Consider the following 19,136-nt stretch of genomic DNA (forward strand, 5'->3'; position numbering starts at 1 on the left):
CCCCAGCAGCCTTGGACTTCTGACTAGACTTTGATATACGGACAAATTTACTTCTATTTTGTTTAAACTCTTGTTATTTTGAAATTTTTGTCACTCACAGCCAAATCCAATTCTGACAATACGAGAGACACAGAAATGATATTTATGATGAACTTCTCTGTCCAAGAGCTCCTGTTTTCTCATCCGGATTTAGAGAATAATGCAATGTCTCATTGTAACAACTAGGAAGTTCTCACCCAGCAAAATCAGTTCTCAGCAAGCTTCTTCAGGTCCTCATTTCTATGGTGTACTTCTTAGTATAACCTCTCCCACACAGACAACCCAGAAACCTGAAGATCACCATCCACAAATGCCCACATAAACTAAATGCAATTGATGTGTGAAGTTGTGGTTTTAACCAAAATAAAATTCAAAGCAGGCTATTCCTGGAAGTCTGGGGAGAATTTAGACATTTCTTTGGATTATAATAAAATCAGTTGGCAAATCAAGTGCATTTGATAAAAGGTTTATTAAATGAAATGAAGTGTGTGTGTGTGTGTGTGTGTGTGTGTGTGTATTCTGGAGACTTTTGAAGCCATTACATTAGCATTCCTTCTTGGCAACATCAGAGTGAGGTCACTGAGTGCTATCATTCATACGTTCATTCATTCAACAAATATTTGTTGAGAATGTACTATGTGTCAGGCACTGTTCCACATAATAATGTGCAGGACAGTCAATGCTCTCATTGATTTCACATTCTATTAGGGAACAACAGTTCCCAGTACACAAGCGGACAAAAAAAAAAGAAAAGCAAGATATACTCAGTACTGATAATGACTAAGAAGAAATAAAGTTTTAAAAAGAGGTATTATAGAAGTGATTGTTTTTGGAGAGGCTGATTTAAGTTGGATGCACAAGAAGACCTATTCAACATGGCATTGTTTGAATTATTGGAAGGCTTCACTCTAAATACAAAGACCTGAGGGAAGAGGCTCCCAGTGAAAGGAACCTCTGTACAAAATCTCTGAAATAATGAACACATGGGACTTCATTTAGGGGCAAACGCCCGTTGTGATTGAAGTAGAAAGAATGGAGGAGAGAGGTATGTGCTGAGTTTGAAGAGGTGGGCACTTTTGTTGACTGTTTCCTTTGCTGTGCAGAAGCTTTTTATCTTGATTAAGTCCCAATAGTTCATTTTTGGTTTAGTTTCCCTTACCTTCATAGATGTATCTTGCAAGAAGTTGCTGTGGCCAAGTTCAAGAAGGGTGTTGCCTGTGTTCTCCTCTAGGATTTTGATGGAATCTTGTCTCACATTTAGATCTTTCATCCATTTTGAGTTTATCTTTGTGTATGGTTAAAAGAATGGTCTAGTTTCATTCTTCTGCATGTGGATGTCCAATTTTCCCAGCACCATCTATTGAAGAGACTGTCCTTTTTTCAAGTGGATAGTATTTCCTCCTTTGTTGAATATTAGTTGACCATAGAGTTGAGGGTCCATTTCTGGTTCTCTATTCTGTTCAATTATCTATGTGTCTGTTTTTGTGCCAGTACCACACTGTCTTGATGATCACAGCTTGAAATCTGTGCAACCTGAAATCTGGCATTGTGATGCCCTCGGCTTTGGTTTTCTTTTTTCAATATTCCCCTGGCTATTCGGGGTCTTTTCGGATTCCACACAAATCTTAAGATGATTTGTCCCAATTCTCTGAAGAAAGTCCATGGTATTTTTTTTTTTTTAGTCCATGGTATTTTGATAGGGATTGCATTAAATGTATAAATTGCCCTGGGTACCATTGACATTTTCACAATATTAATTCTTCCAATCCATGAGCAAGGAGTATTTTTCCATCTCTTTGTGTCTTCCTCAATTTCTTTCAGAAGTGTTCTGTAGCTTTTAAGGTATGGATCCTTTATCTCTTTGGTTAGGTTTATTCCTAGGTATCTTATGCTTTTGGGTGCAATTGTAAATGACTCCTTAATTTCTCTTTCTTCAGTCTCACTGTTAGTATACAGAAATGCCACTGATTTCTGGGCATTGATTTTGTATCCTGCTACATAGTCAAATTGCTGTATGAGTTCTAGCAATCTTGGGGTGGAGTCTTTTGGGTTTTCTACATAAAGTATCATGTCATCTGCGAAGAGGGAGAGTGTGACTACTTCTTTGCCAATTTGGATGCCTTTTATTTCTTTTTTGTTGTTTTATTGCTGAGGCTAGGACTTCTAATACTATGTTGAATAGCAGTGGTGAGAGTGGACATCCCTGTTGTGTTCCTGATCTTAGGGGAAAGGCTCCCAGTGCTTCCCCATTGAGAATGATATTTGCTGTGGGCTTTTCACAGATGGCTCCTAAGATGCTGAGGAATGTTCCCTCTATCCTTACACTCTGAAGAATTTTGATCAGGAATGGATGCTGTACTTTGTCAAATGCTTTCTCTGCATCTATTGAGAGGAACTGGAGGGTATTATGCTGAGTGAAGTAAGTCAATCAGAGAAGGACGAACATTATATGGTTTCACTCATACAGGGAATATAAAAAATAGTGAAAGGGATTATATGGGAAAGGAGAGAAAATGAGTGGGAAAAATCAGAGAGGGTGACAGAACATGAGAGACTCCTAACTCTGGGAAACAAACAAGGGGTAGTGGAAGGGGAGGTGGGCGGGGGGATGGGGTGACTGGGTGACGGGCACTGAGGGGGGCACTTGACGAGGTGAGCACTGGGTGTTATGCTATATGTTGGCAAATCGAACTCCAACAAAAATTATACAAAAAAAAAAGAAGAGGTGGGCAGGACCAGTTCTTGTGTTTACGACCAATAGTGTATTAAGCCAGCTCACACAGACTTGTGACAGCTGATTTTCCAGAGGTTTTGTGAGCCTGTTACTAAACACATCCATGATTAAAAACTAAATCATGGAAACTTAAAATTAAATAAGTATATTAAAAAGATAATGAATATTCATCATTTCATAATTATTTTTAAAAAAAATTTTTTTTAATTTATTTATGATAGTCACAGAGAGAGAGAGAGAGAAGACAGAGACGCAGGCAGAGGGAGAAGCAGGCTCCAGGCACCGGGAGCCCGACGTGGGATTCGATCCCGGGTCTCCAGGATCGCGCCCGGGGCCAAAGGCAGGCGCCAAACCGCTGCGCCACCCAGGGATCCCTTCATAATTATTTTACTGAGTCATTGTTCATGCTCTCCAGGTTCTTTATGCCTGTTACATGTGTGTGGTATAAATACTGCATAATAATATGCTACTGCACATCTCTCCTCAGCAACACGTTCACATTGGTAGCCTGAAATCTGCCATAGTGGGAATATTTGCACCATGGAAATCAGCATATACCACAAATCAGGAGTAGAGTCAGTCCTTTGCTACACATTTACCACATCCCATTGAACTATAACTATGGCTGCAAAATACAAGCAGGACTGGGTTGAAACCAGATTCCTCAGAGGGCAGGAAAACAATGTCACAGAGTGACTGAAAATGTTTTAGGGCAGAATGGGCTCAGCTATTGGTCAATGGGGTAGCAACACCAAATCTAAGCAGATCAGGGTGAGATTCAGTCTGAAGAAAAATCCAAAGTCAGGCACCTGAGTGACTCAGGGGTTGAGCATCTGCCTTTGGCTTGGGTCATCATCCCAGGGTCCTGGGATCGAGTCCCACATCGGGCTCCCTGAAGGGAGCCTGCTTCTCCCTCTGCCTGTGTATCTGCCTCTCTTTGTCTCTCATGAATAAATAAATAAGATCTTAGAAAAAGAAGGAAAAGAAAGAAAGCTCCAAAGTCAAAGCCAAGGGAGGCTGCCTCAGTAGTGAGACTCAGGACTAAGTATTAATACTCAATTGGTTAACCCAAGTACCGCTTCCAAAAAGCTGCCTCTGACTCACTGCCCCAAATGAACCCAGAGAGCATCTTGAAACTTCCTTTATAATTAAACTCATAAACTCTCTTGTCTTATTGTCACTCTTCTGTCCCTTCCCTTTAGATTAAGAGCTCTTAGCTCAGAGACCAAATCTTAGTCTTTCTAAATTCTAAGACTAAGCATCATGCCTGATCCATACTAAGTACTCAATTCATATCAGTTTAATCATAAATGTAGAAAAACATACACAAAACTGTTCAGGGCAAAAAGGTTTGGGGAGAAATTAAAACTTCAGCAGTAGGGGAATAATTAAATTATAGTTCATTTATATAATAGATGCAACCATAAAAAATCATTTTTAAAATCATAAAAGAATTATATCTCAAAATGCACACAATTCAATGAATGACTGATAAAATACAAAGTCTTGGATTTCTCATTGTGTAAATCCATCAAGAGGCACACTAGCACAAAAAGGGAGGAGAAAATAGACAGGAGGGAAATGATATTTATTTATTTATAAATATATATTTAATTATATAAATATGTGATTTTATATAAATTGGTAGATATAACTATATAAATTATATGAACAGACAATGAAATAAGTTATGTACAGTTAAGACTCAGCAACTGTGGAGACAGCGTGAGAGTACAGTGACAGTGTAGTACAACTCCCACAATTTTTTTTTTCAGTTCATGGGTGAATGGTGCCAAGCCCTGAATTACAGAACAAAAAGGAGGTAAAGATTGGAGTCAGAACAATGAGTCCGGTTTTACACATGTGACACTGGATATACCAGTGGAGCACCCCAGTGGCGATGCTGGTCACTCAGTTTGAGACCCAGAGAGAGGTCCAGGGTAAAAATAAGAATTTGAGAGTCATCAGCAAAAGACATGAAAGCTAAAACTTACAGACAACATGTGCCATTGGGAGACTTTATTCTGGGAATGGAACACTAAAAACTAGTACTGAGAAAAAAATTACCAAGGGATAAGAATCATGGTGGCCAAAGGAAGAGAGAACATCAAAAAGAGGTCAGCAATCAACAGGGCCATGTGCAGGACTTTCAGTAGCTATTACATTTAGCAAAATGGAGTATTGTTGAATGTGTTAGTGTGTATTCTTCAGAGAAACAGAACCAATAAGAGATATCTATATCTATTTTTTAAAGATTTTATTTATTTATTCACGAGAGACATAGAGAGAGAGAGGCAGAGACACAGGCAGAGGGAGAAGCGGGCTCCCTGCATGCAGCCCAATGCAGGACTCGATCCCAGGATCCCGGGATCATGCCCTGAGCCAAAGGTAGATGCTCAACCACTGAGCCACCCAGGCATCCCATGTATCTATCTATATTTGTACAGATAGATAATAGATAATGAAAGAGAGAGAGAGAGTATAAGGAATTGGGTCACATGGTTATGAAGGCTGAAAAGTCCCCCAAAAGCTGCAGTCAGGAAGCTGGACACCCAGGAGAAAAAAATGGTATAGTTCTAGTCTGAATCCAAAGGCTTAGGGAGAGAAAGAGAAAGAAAAAGAGACAGAAGTCTCCCTTACTCATGCTTTTTGGTGTTTTCTGGCTTCCAGTGGATTGGAAGATGCCCACCCACAGTGGGGAGGGCAATCTACTCAGTCTACCAACTCAGATGTTAATTTGCCCTCAGATACACACCCAGTATGATGTTTAACCAAATAACTGAGTAACCCATGGTCCAGTCAAGTTGACTGTAAAACTAACCTTCCAAGTGAGGAACTCTGGGGGGTAGGGGCGGGGACAAACCTTAGAAGGTCAGTTGGAGTTAAATAAATGGAACTGTGGTGTAGAGTATTGTTCTAAGAAATTTGACTGAGAGGTGAAGGTGGTCATAAGATCAAGGAATGGGTTGACTATTTTTTAGGATGGAAGATAAGCATTTTATGTTATAGGGCTAGGAATTAACCAGTCACAGCTTTCCAGGCTGACTTGAGGAGAGATCAGATTAGAAAGAAAAAGAACTTGGGAAAGGAGGTTGGAGAGATGTCCAGAAATGAGAATGAGAAGGAATCAGAGTGGAGAATGGAAAGCGAAGATTTCCCAGGTGGAGCTGTTCTGGTTGTAGACAAAGCCCAAGACATGGCCCGAAAAGGAGTGGCCAAAGGGGAGTGGAGGTTAAGGTTGCTGGAATCTCAGAAGTCAAGGAAGCAACACAGATATGGCCAATATCAAAGACTATCTCTGTAATAACTTACCAATCCTCTCCACCCCCTGCAGAAGTCACTAGTGCATGCCTTTTTGCCAAGAGAGTGTATCTGTGGGGCTAGTGTAACTTCTTTATCAGAAGAGGTACGTTATTTACAGCTCTGAACAATGGATGCTGTATCTTATCACCTCGAAAACCTCTAGAGTACTAGTACTCCATCTTCAGAATACAAAAAGTTTATAGCTTATCAAAAAGGCGGATTGACCCCAGATTGTCACTTGACTGGAACGAAGTAATCTGAGAATTAACAGGCACCTCATTTATCCCTAATGTGGATATTGTGGAGACCTGTATGGTTGAACTGAATCACCATACAGGGTCAAATTATAGAACGGACCCCTAAGGAAGGAATCTAATTGCAAGATTTTCATGCAGTCCTCCCTGCAGTTTTAGAAATACCCGGCAGGTGGCGAGCGACTCCCACAACCCACAAAGGAAGATTGTTAGCTTTCCTGGTCCCGGAATCCCTGACCAAAACCTGCTCAGGCCTGTAAAGGACAATCCTGTTTCCCCAGCAAAGCTGTTGGTGAGAGTGAGGTGTTTCTTCCCTTTACACCTGAATCCTGGTGAGCCAATGGCCCACTTTTTTCTCTTTCCCCTGGAGCCATAATCCTGGTACCAGCAGGTGCTGGTCTACATCATGAGTTTGTGGATGAGGTCACTTGCTCCCTAAAGGTTCTTCCCATAAAAAAAAAAAAAAAAAAAAAACTGGAAAGGATGTTTGTCTGCTCAAAGAGGGGCACCATTGCCACTAGAGGGTCCCATGGTGATGCCTGTATTGTCTATACAGTCAGAGCTGGAGGGGAGGTATCTTACAGTCCCTCATTTTGTAGATGAAAAACAGTCTAGGAAGAGGATGAGTAATTTGCCAGAGGACACAGAGCTAGAAGGTTCCAGAACCTGGAATCTGTGTCTTGACTTCAAGTCACTTGCTTTTTCTCTGCACCTAACACTATAGGTGTCTGTGTGTTTAGTTCACTGGGGTCTGCTTATGACTTGGAAGAAGCCTCGGATGACTATTTGGTTGGGGAGGAGGAGCTGGATGACTTTAAGATGTGTTTATACAACAAATCCACCCTTCTTAACTAGATTGTGTGTTTACTTGAGGGTAACCTGTTGGATGAGGGAGGTTGAGAGTCCAGGCTAAAGGGGTTTTCGACAGAGGACTCTCCATTGTTGTCCTACTGTGGTTTTAACAGACCTTCTTTTCTTACACGCCTCCTTTTCTGCCTGTTAAACTACAAGCTTATTGAAGGCAATGATTGTCTTATTTATCTCTAACTATGTTCTGTCGTTGTTTGATGGATCAATGAGCGTTACCATCCTTGATCATTTTTGGATCAAAGTGGCATTTTCTAACGTCTTGCATGACTAGCACATACCTCCTGTTTCTATTCAGTATCCTTGCACTTATCTAACAAATGCGCAGACGGTGTTTGTGTGCCAGACACTGTTTTCACCACATTACAAATATCAACTCATTTAATTTTGGTTTTGTTGCTGTTTCTTTAAGGTCCCACGTCAAGAAATATCAATGTATCAGAAATCACCCTCTTCCTCACCCTCCACCTCCTCTTCCCCCAAAAGACCCTCTACATACCAGGCCTAGGGAAGAGTGGTGGGGAAGAAAGAGTTAATCAACCCACCTGGGAGCTGGCAGTTTCCCAGGTAGACAGCGGGCTCAGTGGGGGCCTCCTTCCTAACCTCCCATAAGCAGACTCTCCCCTGGGCCCTCCAGGCAGTGGTTGGGGCAGTGGTCCAGGTCTTCACTGAGGTGGAGGCGGCTCACAGCCGCCGGCCTGATTTATAGGCCACAGCACTCCCGGGCAGCGCCGCAAGGAGTCGGGCTGAGCTCGGACTTAGGGAGATGATGATGGACACAGGACACGTGGCCACACAATGGGGACACACGACTGACCTCAGCCACTTCGGCAAACTGCCTTTGCTTTAGGGAGGTGGCAGGAGCGCTTCAGGAACTCCAGGACCCCAGGCGCCTGCATCCTTCGCTCTGGGCAGGAGTTCCCCACACCTTGTTGAGTGCAGAGAGCACCCAAGGGCGCTCGGGGGGCCCCCCCAGAGCTCTCCGAGGCCCCTAACCCTGAGCTTTAAAGTCTTTCCCGGAGCATGGGAGCTTGGGTGCATTCCCCACTGTGTCAGGAAAGGCTCATGAACCTTTTCTTCTCGGGGCTGAGAGCGGCCAGGCCGCGCGCTGAGAGCGAACTTGCTCCGCACGTCAAATGGGGGCACCCAGGGATTTTGTGACACTGTGCTGGGTGAAACCCCACAGAAGGGTCATAAAAAGGTGGAGTGTGTGTTTGTGTGCAATGGGAGGTAGGGAAGTAGGAGGAGAAAAAGGGGGAAGGTGGTTAAGGGAGTCTGAATTTGAGAAGGAGCAATCAAGTTGGGGAAAAATAGGGCTTTTTTTCTTCCCTCCTATATGCAAACTGTCACTTCGAGTTAGCCTTGAGCCCTTATCTGGCTCATTAGCATGAGCTGTGGCTAACGCGCTTAAACCCTCTAATTATTTATTATGCCTTCACGTAGCAGGGTCGCAACCCCGGGGCGCACTTGCGGAGACCTGCAGAGGCGGGCAGTGCGCGGGGCTGGGACGCGGGCGCATCTTGGCCCGGAGCTCCCAGGGCCCGACTCTCCCTGCTGGGAGCCCCGCAGGGCGCTGTTCCTGAGGCGGCCTTGCGTCGGGGTGTAGCAGAAAGGCCCTCTCCCCAGAATCCATCCCACTCATCTCCTTCGTCTACACTTGGCGCCTGATCTTCTCTCTATTGCCAATTCCAAAGACCGAAGTTGAACGCAGGGAACAGGATTTTTGCAAAAGGGCAAAAATGTTGGCCAAATGAGGAGCTGGAAGGTGGGCTGGTGGTCTGCTGGGTGCCTGCCCTGGAGGGAACCTAAAGCTTGGGGGATCCCTCCTTTGCCCCCCCCCCCAAAAGCGTTGAGACACGCGCCGCTGAAAGCCAGCCACTCCCGTCCAGGGTTCTATTCAGAAAACAGTTTCAAAATAAGTTAACCTCTGTAGGGTGTTTTCCCCTCCTCCCCTTCTAATTGTCCCTCACGCCCCTCCCGCTCTCCGTTAGTTCGAGTCTGTTTTATGTTCCTCTGCGTTGTGCCAACTATTTTATCTTTATTCCTTCTCTTTCTCTCTGGCCATTCATTCCTTTTTTTGTGTGTGTGGCTTCTCTGGCTGATGTGCGGCTCGTTACCACCCACTGCACGCTCGCTCCTATAGCTGAGGTGTTTCTATACAAACTCAAGCGTCCAGTTGTCATATTAATTATTACACTGAGTAATGACTGAAATGGTCAAAATAAGGGTAGACTCGAGAGCGCTTTTTCTTGCTGCTCAAAGATTCAGCAAAGAAGCCGTGCAACAAAGCAATAATTGGTCCCCAGAAACACTCCGACAAGGCATGGAATATAGGTTTCATAGAACCCTGTGATTGTGAAGGGGGGAAAGCTCTCAATGGACCCCACGCTTCTTTTCTAAACTCTCTTGCTGAGCAAAAAATGGACCTCTGTTTGAATACTGTCCTGATCCTTGAATACTATACCCAGCAGAGAAAAAAATGCACCATTTATTGTAAGTTTTTTTTTTTTCTTTCCCAGCTATTCATGGGGTCTCTGTGAAGAATCAGCTGGTTTTGTTTACCCTGAAAGACCTTTACTTTATTTTCATTCTTGGAGGAGGTGGGGAGTGGGGAGGGAAAGAGAGCCATGTGCCTAGACCGAGAGAGGAGCTGGCCTACTGTAACAAAATAGAGTGTAACAAATCCTACAAAAGTTCAGAATGTATTGATTCTTTGGAGAGCTATATAGATTAACGACTTTCTTTATGCTTATCCCAGGAAGGTATTTAATCATAATATAAATGGGGCTTTAGAAAAAATAAAGATTTAGCAGCGTTACTTCTCCTTATTTGGAGAACTTCAAAAGGACTTGTGAGAGTGGCTGCAAATTACTCCCTCACCCCACCCGAATCTCCCCTCCCTAACCAAAAAAGCCACAATAAAATAATAGTTTGTGCTTTTTGTTGTTGTTGTTTTTCCAGCTTTTTTTTTTCCTTTTAAAGGCATATTGAATAAGCAAATAGATTTGTTTGAAGCCTGGATTCCTTAATGCAGGTGCAGGCCTGGACGCTGTGACCAAGAAGCTAAGCCAAATCCGTGGTTTATGGTATTTGGCCTGCCTCCCACTACCCCCCTCCCCTTTTCCAGGCCATCCCAGGCCCATGAGGCCCAACTCAGCCTGGGCAGCAGGTTTCTGAGGTTACCTTGGGAAGGGTGAGCTTGGAGAAAATAGATTAAGCAGTAAGAAACTTTTCCTCTTTCCTGGGTGTCAAGTACAAGCTTAGAGCAACTTCCACCCCAGGACGGAGGCCCTGTGTTATAAGCTACTGGAAAGCGAGTATCTGCTATGGCACCCCATATACTCACTTTTCTTGAAGCGTCTGTGGCTTCTGGGGCTTAGCGCTCACCCAAATTGAGGGCTGCACTTAAAATCTTATCTCCACATAAAGAACCAAAGGCCTCTGTTCTTCTCTATACTTTATTTGCTCTTTGTTTGGGATGCAGTTACAAATACAATTTTATTAAATTATCTTTTCAATGGAAAAATCTAGTTTCACTTTTAATGTTCACTCCCCTCTCCCATAAAGAAAAAGCACAGATGGAGCCTTTTTAAAAAGATGCAGCATCTCTCCTTTCCACAGAGAGAAGGTGCACAATTCTGGAGCTTGAGGATGGTGTGTGAGCAAAGGTAGCACTATCCTGGCCTTCAACTGTGAGTGGAAATTAAAGTGGCAGACTTGGGGCATCAGGCAGCAGGTCCCCCTGCAATACTAGGAAAGTGTCTCCCCATGTAGATACCAGTGCTGAAGGCAGGCAAGGTTTCATCTAAGGTTTGGTCCACTTCCAGGATTCCCTAACATAGAAGAGTGGCCTGAGATGCTACAGAAGGTAAGGGCTTCTATTGTTTGGGAGGAAAAAGAGAAATCTTCCCATTTTTCTGGGATGTCTACATTCTGGAAAATACCCACCAAAGGAGGTCAGTGTCCTGCCACCACCCCATCACAAGAGTACATGGTGGTTCTCTCAAGAGTGTGTATGCGAGTATGTGTGTGCATGCAGGAGTGGGTCATAATCTAGGTCTCTGGGTCAGAGGCAGGATTCTCAGGGGCTCTTAAGCCCCAGTCTTTTGTTCAAAACTGGTGACACCACCAGAAAGGCAATTTCAGTGGAAAGCTCCCTTTGGCAGTGCACAGTCCCCAGAGCAGAGGCCAGGCCCCTAACAAAACTATGCTGAGCCACTCTGCCTTCTGGTTGGAGAAGATGGAGAGGACACTGCTGGGTTAGGGAGGGGTAGGGCGAGGAGGAACATTCTTCCCGTTAATCCAGAAGAACTCAGGGAACACCTGAGTTCCAGGAGATTTTGCAAAACCGGTATGGAAGCAGGCTGAGGATGCAGGAGTGGGGAGGGTGACGATGAGATTTGGCTCTGGGCTGGAGTGGGGAGAATAGGGACAAATGTTCTGGGGCGGGAGGAAGGATCCCAGGCCTGTTGTCTTTTCTCCTGGGCATAGGGCCACTACAATGCAGGGCTTCACGAGTTGCAGCTTCCATTTGGAAGCCCATTTGATGGTGTGTGTGGGGGGGGGGGGCGGAGTAGGCTCTGGCCTTGAAGTCCCTGATAATTAGGATCTCTATGCCTGTGAGAAGTCCGCACTGAAATGGAAACTGAGCCTGCTGGCTATTGGCAGATTCTCCACAGTCCTAGATACATCTCAAAATGAGCCGGGGTGTGTATGCCGCATGCACAGATGGAGAAACTGAGGGCGGTAGAGGAAGAAGGGCTTGTTCCAAGTTGCAACGCAAAATCACGCCAGAGCCAAGGCTGTGGACCTTCATCAAACGTGGGATGACAGAGACTGAACTGGAAGGAAAGGAGCTTGAATCAGCCTGCGAAAGAAAAAGCATTCAGATGCCTCAGTGTTAGCTACTCCCCACATTTTGCTCACGAGGAGTGGGTCGGGTCCAGGAGGTTTTTCCTAGGTGCCTCCTAGAGGCCTGCACCACACCCCTCCGCTGGGGCACATAGGTGGGGAGAAGGGCCTTCCTAACCAAGGCTTGGCCAGACGGTCTGAGGCTTCCTGGGGAGGAAAGGGGTGGTGTGGCTCTGTTCGAGGCCCCACAACCTCCTGTCCTCACCGGAAGGGAAGACAAGTGATCTTGGAGTCCTCCCAACACCTTTTCTGGCGTAGGTTGGGGTGGGGGGAGAGGACAGAGGTGTAAATCCCACCGAGCCCCCAGAGCCCGGAGCCCTGCAGTCCTGAGGTTCCGGGTGAGGGAGGGAGGGCGGAGACGGGACTGTGCGGTAGGAAGTTTACAGAACTGCTCTCTGCACGCGGGGTTCCTCTGCTGCTTCCCTAACTTGCTGATTTTCAAAGAGAAAAGTGAGCCGGAGAAGAGAGGAGCTTCATCCCCCGTGCCATGGGTCCTTGCAGCCCATCACCAGCGCTATTGTTCTGGCAACACCCGCAGCCAGTCACACAAACTAAAGGTGGCTCCTTGGATCACCCCCACAGATCCTTTAGAAAGACCCTTCTCCACAAAGGGAAGTCCAACGGGAAGCAATTATTTGGATAATTCCCCACAATCATCCCTGCTTGCAGGCCTCTGATCAAAACTATCTCTACTGAACAAGTCAACCGAATGATTAGCCTCTTTATCCTTCCATGTAGACGCGCCCCAGCCTCCTTCCCCCGCCTCCACCAGAGATGCACAGAGATGGGCCCGGTGGCTTGGTCCTCATTCTCCGCTCAGCCGCGTCCCAAGGCGTCTCAAAGCTGGACCTGGCTGCGGCCTGAAAGCGCCAGGGCCGAGGCCCAGGAAGGGCGCCTGGGTGGGCGCTGTCCAAGCGGCCAAGCGACCGCTGCAAGCGCCTCCCCCTCCCTCGCGGCGCCAGCACGCGGCCCCGCCGGGCTCCGCTCCCAGTCGCCTGCCACCGGCCCGCCGGGCACACGCCTGGGGCGGGATGGAAGCTGCGCCAAGGCCGCCGAGGTGCCTGCGGCGGCGCCGACCAACCAGAAAAGCTCCTCCGGCCCCTCAACCTCCACCACCCCCATCTCTTTTCTCGGATTCACCCTAGGAATAGCCCAGAGGGCTCCCCTCTTAGGCATCCCCCAGCTGGTCCGGAAATAATCCTTGGGGAGGGGGGGGCGACGCTAGAGGCAACTGAGGTCATCCTGGGGGGTATCACTGCCCTCCAGCTACCTAAAGCGCTGATCACAATCACCCCTCAGTGACATCACCTCCCTACATTTGCTCAGCCAAGGGGAGCAAATCCTAGTTTCCACACCTGGATGGGACATTAGAGACCATCTCATTCAAACTTCTATTGCTGCAGATGAGGAAACTGAGGCTCGGAGAGGATGCCGCTTATCAAGGGCCACAGAGCTAGCGAGACCCAGTCTCCACAGTACTTTTATTTACAAGTCCAGTAATAATTTAATTATTAGTCCAGTAATTCCCATGGAGTTCTCCTCTCCCCATCTTACTATTCCAATCGCACATCTGCTTCAGCACCCTCAAACAGTGAAGACCCCCAAGAGAATGACAGTAAATAGGAGAAGAAAGCAGGAAAAATAGAGCCCCACTGTCCCCAACCCGCACACCGCCCTTTGGCACTTTTTTGGCTCAAACACTTCTCTGGGCTTTGCTCCACGTTCTCAGGAGAATCCCGAGGCCCTTCACCCCAAACCCTTTACCCCAGACACCCCCAACTCCCAGGGCCACTGGCCACTCCCGCGACGCCGGCCCCCCCTTTCTAGAGCCACCCCCGGCTGCAGCCCGCCCTGAGCGCGCCGCCTGTTTATTCAGCCTGGAGTCCGGCACGCGCCAGGCGCACGCACTGCAACAACAAACCCGGCTGAATGGAGAGTTTGCAAGGAGCGGGCGCAAGGAATGGGCGGGGGGAGGGGGGAGGAGGAGGGAGAGTTTAGGGAGTGGGTGGGAGGAGGAGGTGCGAGGAGGAGGGAGCGGGGGCCGCAGCCGCCCGCTGCAGCAGCGGGGAGTGGGGGGCGAGGCGGGGCCAGGGCTGCGCTTGGGGCTGGGTGTCCCATTGAAAAGGCGGCCGCACTCCAGCCGCCCAGCACTCTCTCACTTCTGGCCAGGGAACGTGGAAGGCGCACCGACAGGGGAGCGGCCAGGGAGGGCGAGTTAAAGAAGGAAAAGAGAAAGGAAGGGAGTTAACAAAATAATAAAAACAGCCCGAGCCACGGCTGGAGAGACCGAAAGCCGGCGCAAGAGAGCGCAGCCCTAGGGGGCGAGGAGCGGGAGACTCAGCAGGGCGTGCTCGCCACTGACTTTTGCTGCTGCTGCTGCTGCTGCTGCTGCTTCTTCCTTTTTTTTTTTTAAACAAGAAGGCGCTAGCGGCAGCCTCACACGCGAGCGCCACGCGAGGCTCCTGAAGCCAACCCGCGAAGGGAGGAGGGGAGGGAGGAGGAGGAGTGGAGGGAGGAGGAAAAGCGTTTGCACCTTCTTCTGCTCCCACCCTAAGAAGTCTCCGGGGATTTTGTGTTTTTCTAACTTCCCTCCGGCCTCACTGTTCAGCTCTCCCCTTCTTCCCCTCTCGGTTCGCGCACCCGAGTCCTGCCCGCGTGCCCCCGCGCGCCCGCACCTCGCGGCCTCGCTTCTCCCCTTGCGCGACTCCTCGGCGGCCGCTGCGCATGGAGAGCTCTGCCAAGATGGAGAGCGGCGGCGCCGGCCCGCAGCCGCAGCCGCAGCCGCAGCCCCAGCCGCAGCCGCAGCCCCAGCCGCAGCCCTTCCTGCCGCCCGCAGCCTGCTTCTTCGCCACGGCGGCGGCGGCGGCGGCGCAGAGCGCGCAGCAGCAGCCGCAGCCGCAGCCGCAGCCGCAGCCGCAGCAGGCGCCGCAGCTGAGCCCGGCGGCGGACGGCCAGCCCTCAGGGGGCGGTCACAAGTCAGCGTCCAAGCAAGTGAAGCGACAGCGCTCGTCCTCGCCCGAACTGATGCGCTGCAAACGGCGCCTCAACTTCAGCGGCTTCGGCTACAGCCTGCCGCAGCAGCAGCCGGCCGCCGTGGCGCGCCGCAACGAGCGCGAGCGCAACCGCGTCAAGCTGGTCAACCTGGGCTTCGCCACCCTGCGGGAGCACGTCCCCAACGGCGCGGCCAACAAGAAGATGAGCAAGGTGGAGACGCTGCGCTCGGCGGTCGAGTACATACGCGCGCTGCAGCAGCTGCTGGACGAACACGACGCGGTGAGCGCCGCCTTCCAGGCGGGCGTCCTGTCGCCCACCATCTCCCCCAACTACTCCAACGACTTGAACTCCATGGCCGGCTCGCCGGTCTCCTCCTACTCGTCCGACGAGGGCTCCTACGACCCCCTGAGCCCCGAGGAGCAGGAGCTGCTCGACTTCACCAACTGGTTCTGAGGGGCTCGGCCTGGCCAGGCCCTGGTGCCAACGGACTTTGGAAGCAGGTAGGTGGCATTTGGGAGCGGACGGGACAGATTTCCTTTCCTACACCTTTTTCCCTCCGTCTTAGTGTCTGTAGGAGGGGGTGTCTCCACGGAGACTCTCGGGCCCAATTAAAGAATCTGTTAAACTTTGTCGACTTCAGATTCTGGTGTGTTAGTTTCAGTGTTGGCCTCTGAGCGGGCTCTGCCCAGTTCTCCAAGACCTCAGGGTGGGGTGAGGTGGGGAGATGCTCCGACCTGTCAGAAGAGGTGCTCTACCTGACAGATCCTCTCCCAGACCTCCACTCCCCCCCCTCCACCACCAAGTTCACACTAACCTCTCCCCTTCTTCTTAAGTTACAGGGGGACCGCACAACCTGCATCTTTCATGCTTTCTTGTCAGTGATGTCAGAAGGGAGAAAAAAAGAAAAAGAAGAAAAGAAGGAAAAACAATAAAATAACATCAGGCAACCGACCCCAAGACCAACTAAGCATTGCCTGCCTGAGAAGCAAGGCTCTGGCAAAACAGGGATGCGCTCAGAACTGTATCTTTGCACTCCAATTGTCGCCGGAGCTCTGAAGGGTGACTAGGACCTGAGTCAACGCGCAGAATGCAGCTTGTGTGCAAAGGCACTGGGCTCCCGGCAGAAGGGAGCAGCAGAGCCCTATAGAAACTCCCACCCACCAGTAACAGGCAGAACCACCGAAAGCACTCGCTAGGATGCCTTCACCTCCCTGCCCTCTGTGAAAGCGCAGTTCTTAGCCCTATAGAAATGGGTTGGTGTCTCTCTTCGAAGCATCCCCCATCCTATCCCTATAAGCTGTGGACATCTGTCTGCAGTGAAATTATGCTCTACTCAGTCCTTTGAAACTCCGATCCTCGGCGGGGGCGGGGGGAGGGGGGCTCCCTACATCCCCATTTCCTCACATCATCTTTTCTACCATTTTCATCATAGAATGCTTCCAATCTTTTGTGAATTTTTTTATTATAAGAAAAATCTATTTGTATCTATCCTAACCAGTTTGGGGATATATTAAGATATTTTTGTACATAAGAGAGAAAGAGAAAAAATTTATAGAGTTTTGTACAAATGGTTTAAAATGTGTATATCTTGATACTTTAACATGTAATGCTATTACCTCTGCATATTTTAGATGTGTAGTTCACGTTACAACTGCCATTTCTCCTATGTGGTTTTGTAAAGAACTCTCCTCATAGGTGAGATCAAAAGGCCACCAGATGTACTTCAGCACCAATGTGTCTTACTTTATAGAAACTTTGTTAATGTATTAATGATGTTATTAAATACTGTTCAAGAAGAACAAAGTTTATGCAGCTACTGTCCAAACGTCAAGTGTGGCAGCCAGTTGGTTTTGATAGGTTGCCTTTTGGGAAATTTCTATCACTGCCTTTTTTTTCTTACTGTTTTATTACAAACTTACAAGAAACGTGTATAACCCTGTTTTATACAAACTAGTTTCGTAATAAAACTTTTTTCTTTTTTATAAATGAAAATTATCAGCTGCCTCCAAGTTTTCCTTGACTCCACAGTCCCTGTCCAAGTTTCAAAATGTCAAAGGGAAGGAGTGGGTAGGGGAAAAGAGGGTGGTGTGAAACACGCTAAGTTGGCAGAAATGACAAACGTAAGTGCTACAACCAGAGGTGAGACTATGATAAATGTAAAGGAAAAAGATGTCTATAAGCAAAGGTCACTTTCTTCCTCTTTTATGCTGCAAACATACACATACACCTAAAGAACAGGTGATGAAGAATGGCTGCTACATCTTTTGATGAGATGATTATATGGATTTAAAATCCACCCCCCCCCCAAAAAAAATAAACTGGGAAGAGAGGGTCCTCACCTTACTTTCTAACCCTTATCCCCATTCCCCCATTCGGAGTTTCTCATCGTGAAAGTGGAAAGGCCGCATGAGATAATGGGCATGAGGGGTGGGTGGAAGGCTGGTGGTACCAGACCTCGGGCTGGGGGAGGTAGCCTTCACAGTACTTGCTCCCAGGGGCGGGCGTGCTCTTCCTTCACTTTTAGGCACATATTTTCTATTCCTTTGCCCCACTCCACACACTTTCCATATTGATTTTAAGTAAAGGACGCATATGATATGAATTCCCTGCAGGAGGAGTTAGATTTAAATGAATAAAAGCTTAGAAATGTGTGGTCGCTTTGAGACACTGGCCTATCTAAGCTTGTGACTCTATCCGAATAGCGTGAGCTGCGTGTAAAAGTACCCAATTACCAAGATTCAAAAAGAAATTGGTGGGTTTTTGGCTGGCTTGCTTCTTGTCAGTTAGCAAGGACGTGATCAGAATCCTACCCCTTCTCTCGCAGGCTCCTCACTCGCCGCCTGCATTACTTGCAGATTCAGTTTGCGTGTCTCCAGCCAAGCGGAAAGCCTAGCGCAAAATGCATCTTACAAAACCCAACAAAGAACGGAGAGCCAGCACGTCTTCCAGAGTTAAAAATCTAGTCTGTGTTGGTACATCTATACCATTTAGTGGCACAGAATAATCATTTTTTAAAGCCGCGATGCACGGAGCACGCCACAGTGTCTGATGTCATTTTGCTAAATGACCCTCTATAGAATGCACATTGAAGCTTCAGTCCCTTTCAAAGAGATGAGCGTAATTAAGGGGAAAAAAAATCAGTAAATTCCTCATCGCCATAAATAATCAGACTTTCTGCCAGCAGTGGGCCAATTTAGAGCTTACTTGAGGGAAGTAATGCTTTTGTGATGCCTGCTTTTATTTTTATCTTCTCATTTGGAGAACCAGAGCTGGGGTACCCCCCATTTCTTTTAATTTAGCTCCTTTGCAAGTTTCCAGATAAGGTATGCAAAGAAAGTGTAGCAAGTCATTTATGGCTATGAATATAACATTAGGATAATGTTTCAGCCCCCACAAAGGGGATTTTCCCTCCCTTCTCCTCGTGAAGACAGGTGTTCTTTTAGTCACTTCTGAATGGGAAATACCCAGTCTCGTTAAACTCGAGGCAAAGTTAGCCGTTGTTTGCCACAATGCGAAGGCAAACTCTAAAAATTCACAAAAACACACAATTTTGCCGAAGCTAGGAAAGGGCAAAGCAGGGATTGGGCAAAATCTCATTACATCTGCTCTAATCGCTTAGCAACACAAAGCCTGGGCTTGTGCGGGGAAGGGAAGCCATTCACTGCGCTCTGACAGGCCGCATTCAGCCGGCATTAGTCAGCTCCATAAATCACCGCTGCCCATTGGCTGCGCGGCGGGCTTTGCAGTGGCCCTGGGCTGTCAGCGAAATACAAAATGTAGACCCCAGCGGCCAGCAATCGTGGCCTCTCCCCCATCCTGGCCCCCGCCTCACTTTTTTTTTTTTTTTTTTTGGAGGGGGTACTGTTGAGGAAAAGTGCCTTGACTTTATTGACTGAGAAATCTTACCTATTCAAACAATGGCCCGGAGACCACCGAGTGAAGGCTGGAGACATGCCTGAAGTCCAGGACCAGGAGTGGGCAGTGAGGGAGAGAGAGCGAGAAAGCCGACCTGACCTGCCGCTGCCTGCCGCGCT

At 47.8% G+C, this 19,136-nt stretch overlaps 1 protein-coding gene and 1 long non-coding RNA gene across 3 annotated transcripts; one reads left to right on the plus strand and one right to left on the minus strand.

Moving 5' to 3' along the window:
• Positions 1 to 10,639: 10,639 nt before the first annotated feature.
• Positions 10,640 to 13,824, minus strand: LOC140602991 (uncharacterized). The gene is made up of 2 exons (XR_012006011.1): positions 13,249 to 13,824; positions 10,640 to 12,064 (listed from the first exon to the last, which is right to left on the minus strand). It is a non-coding gene; the product is annotated as an uncharacterized lncRNA (long non-coding RNA).
• A 370-nt stretch (positions 13,825 to 14,194) lies between these two features.
• Positions 14,195 to 17,097, plus strand: ASCL1 (achaete-scute family bHLH transcription factor 1). Of its 2 annotated transcripts, none has more exons than XM_072773376.1 (2): positions 14,195 to 15,602; positions 15,936 to 17,097. In XM_072773376.1, the coding sequence occupies exon 1, from the start codon at positions 14,833 to 14,835 to the stop codon at positions 15,553 to 15,555; it is 723 nt and encodes a 240-aa protein (XP_072629477.1). In that variant the 5' UTR covers positions 14,195 to 14,832; the 3' UTR covers positions 15,556 to 15,602; positions 15,936 to 17,097. The 2 variants fall into 2 exon arrangements, with proteins under 2 accessions (XP_072629477.1, XP_072629478.1); XM_072773377.1 differs by having other exon boundaries at positions 15,942 to 17,097.
• Positions 17,098 to 19,136: the final 2,039 nt, after the last annotated feature.

Source organism: Canis lupus, chromosome 13, assembly GCF_048164855.1.
Source record: "Canis lupus baileyi chromosome 13, mCanLup2.hap1, whole genome shotgun sequence".
Classification (NCBI taxonomy): domain Eukaryota; kingdom Metazoa; phylum Chordata; class Mammalia; order Carnivora; family Canidae; genus Canis; species Canis lupus.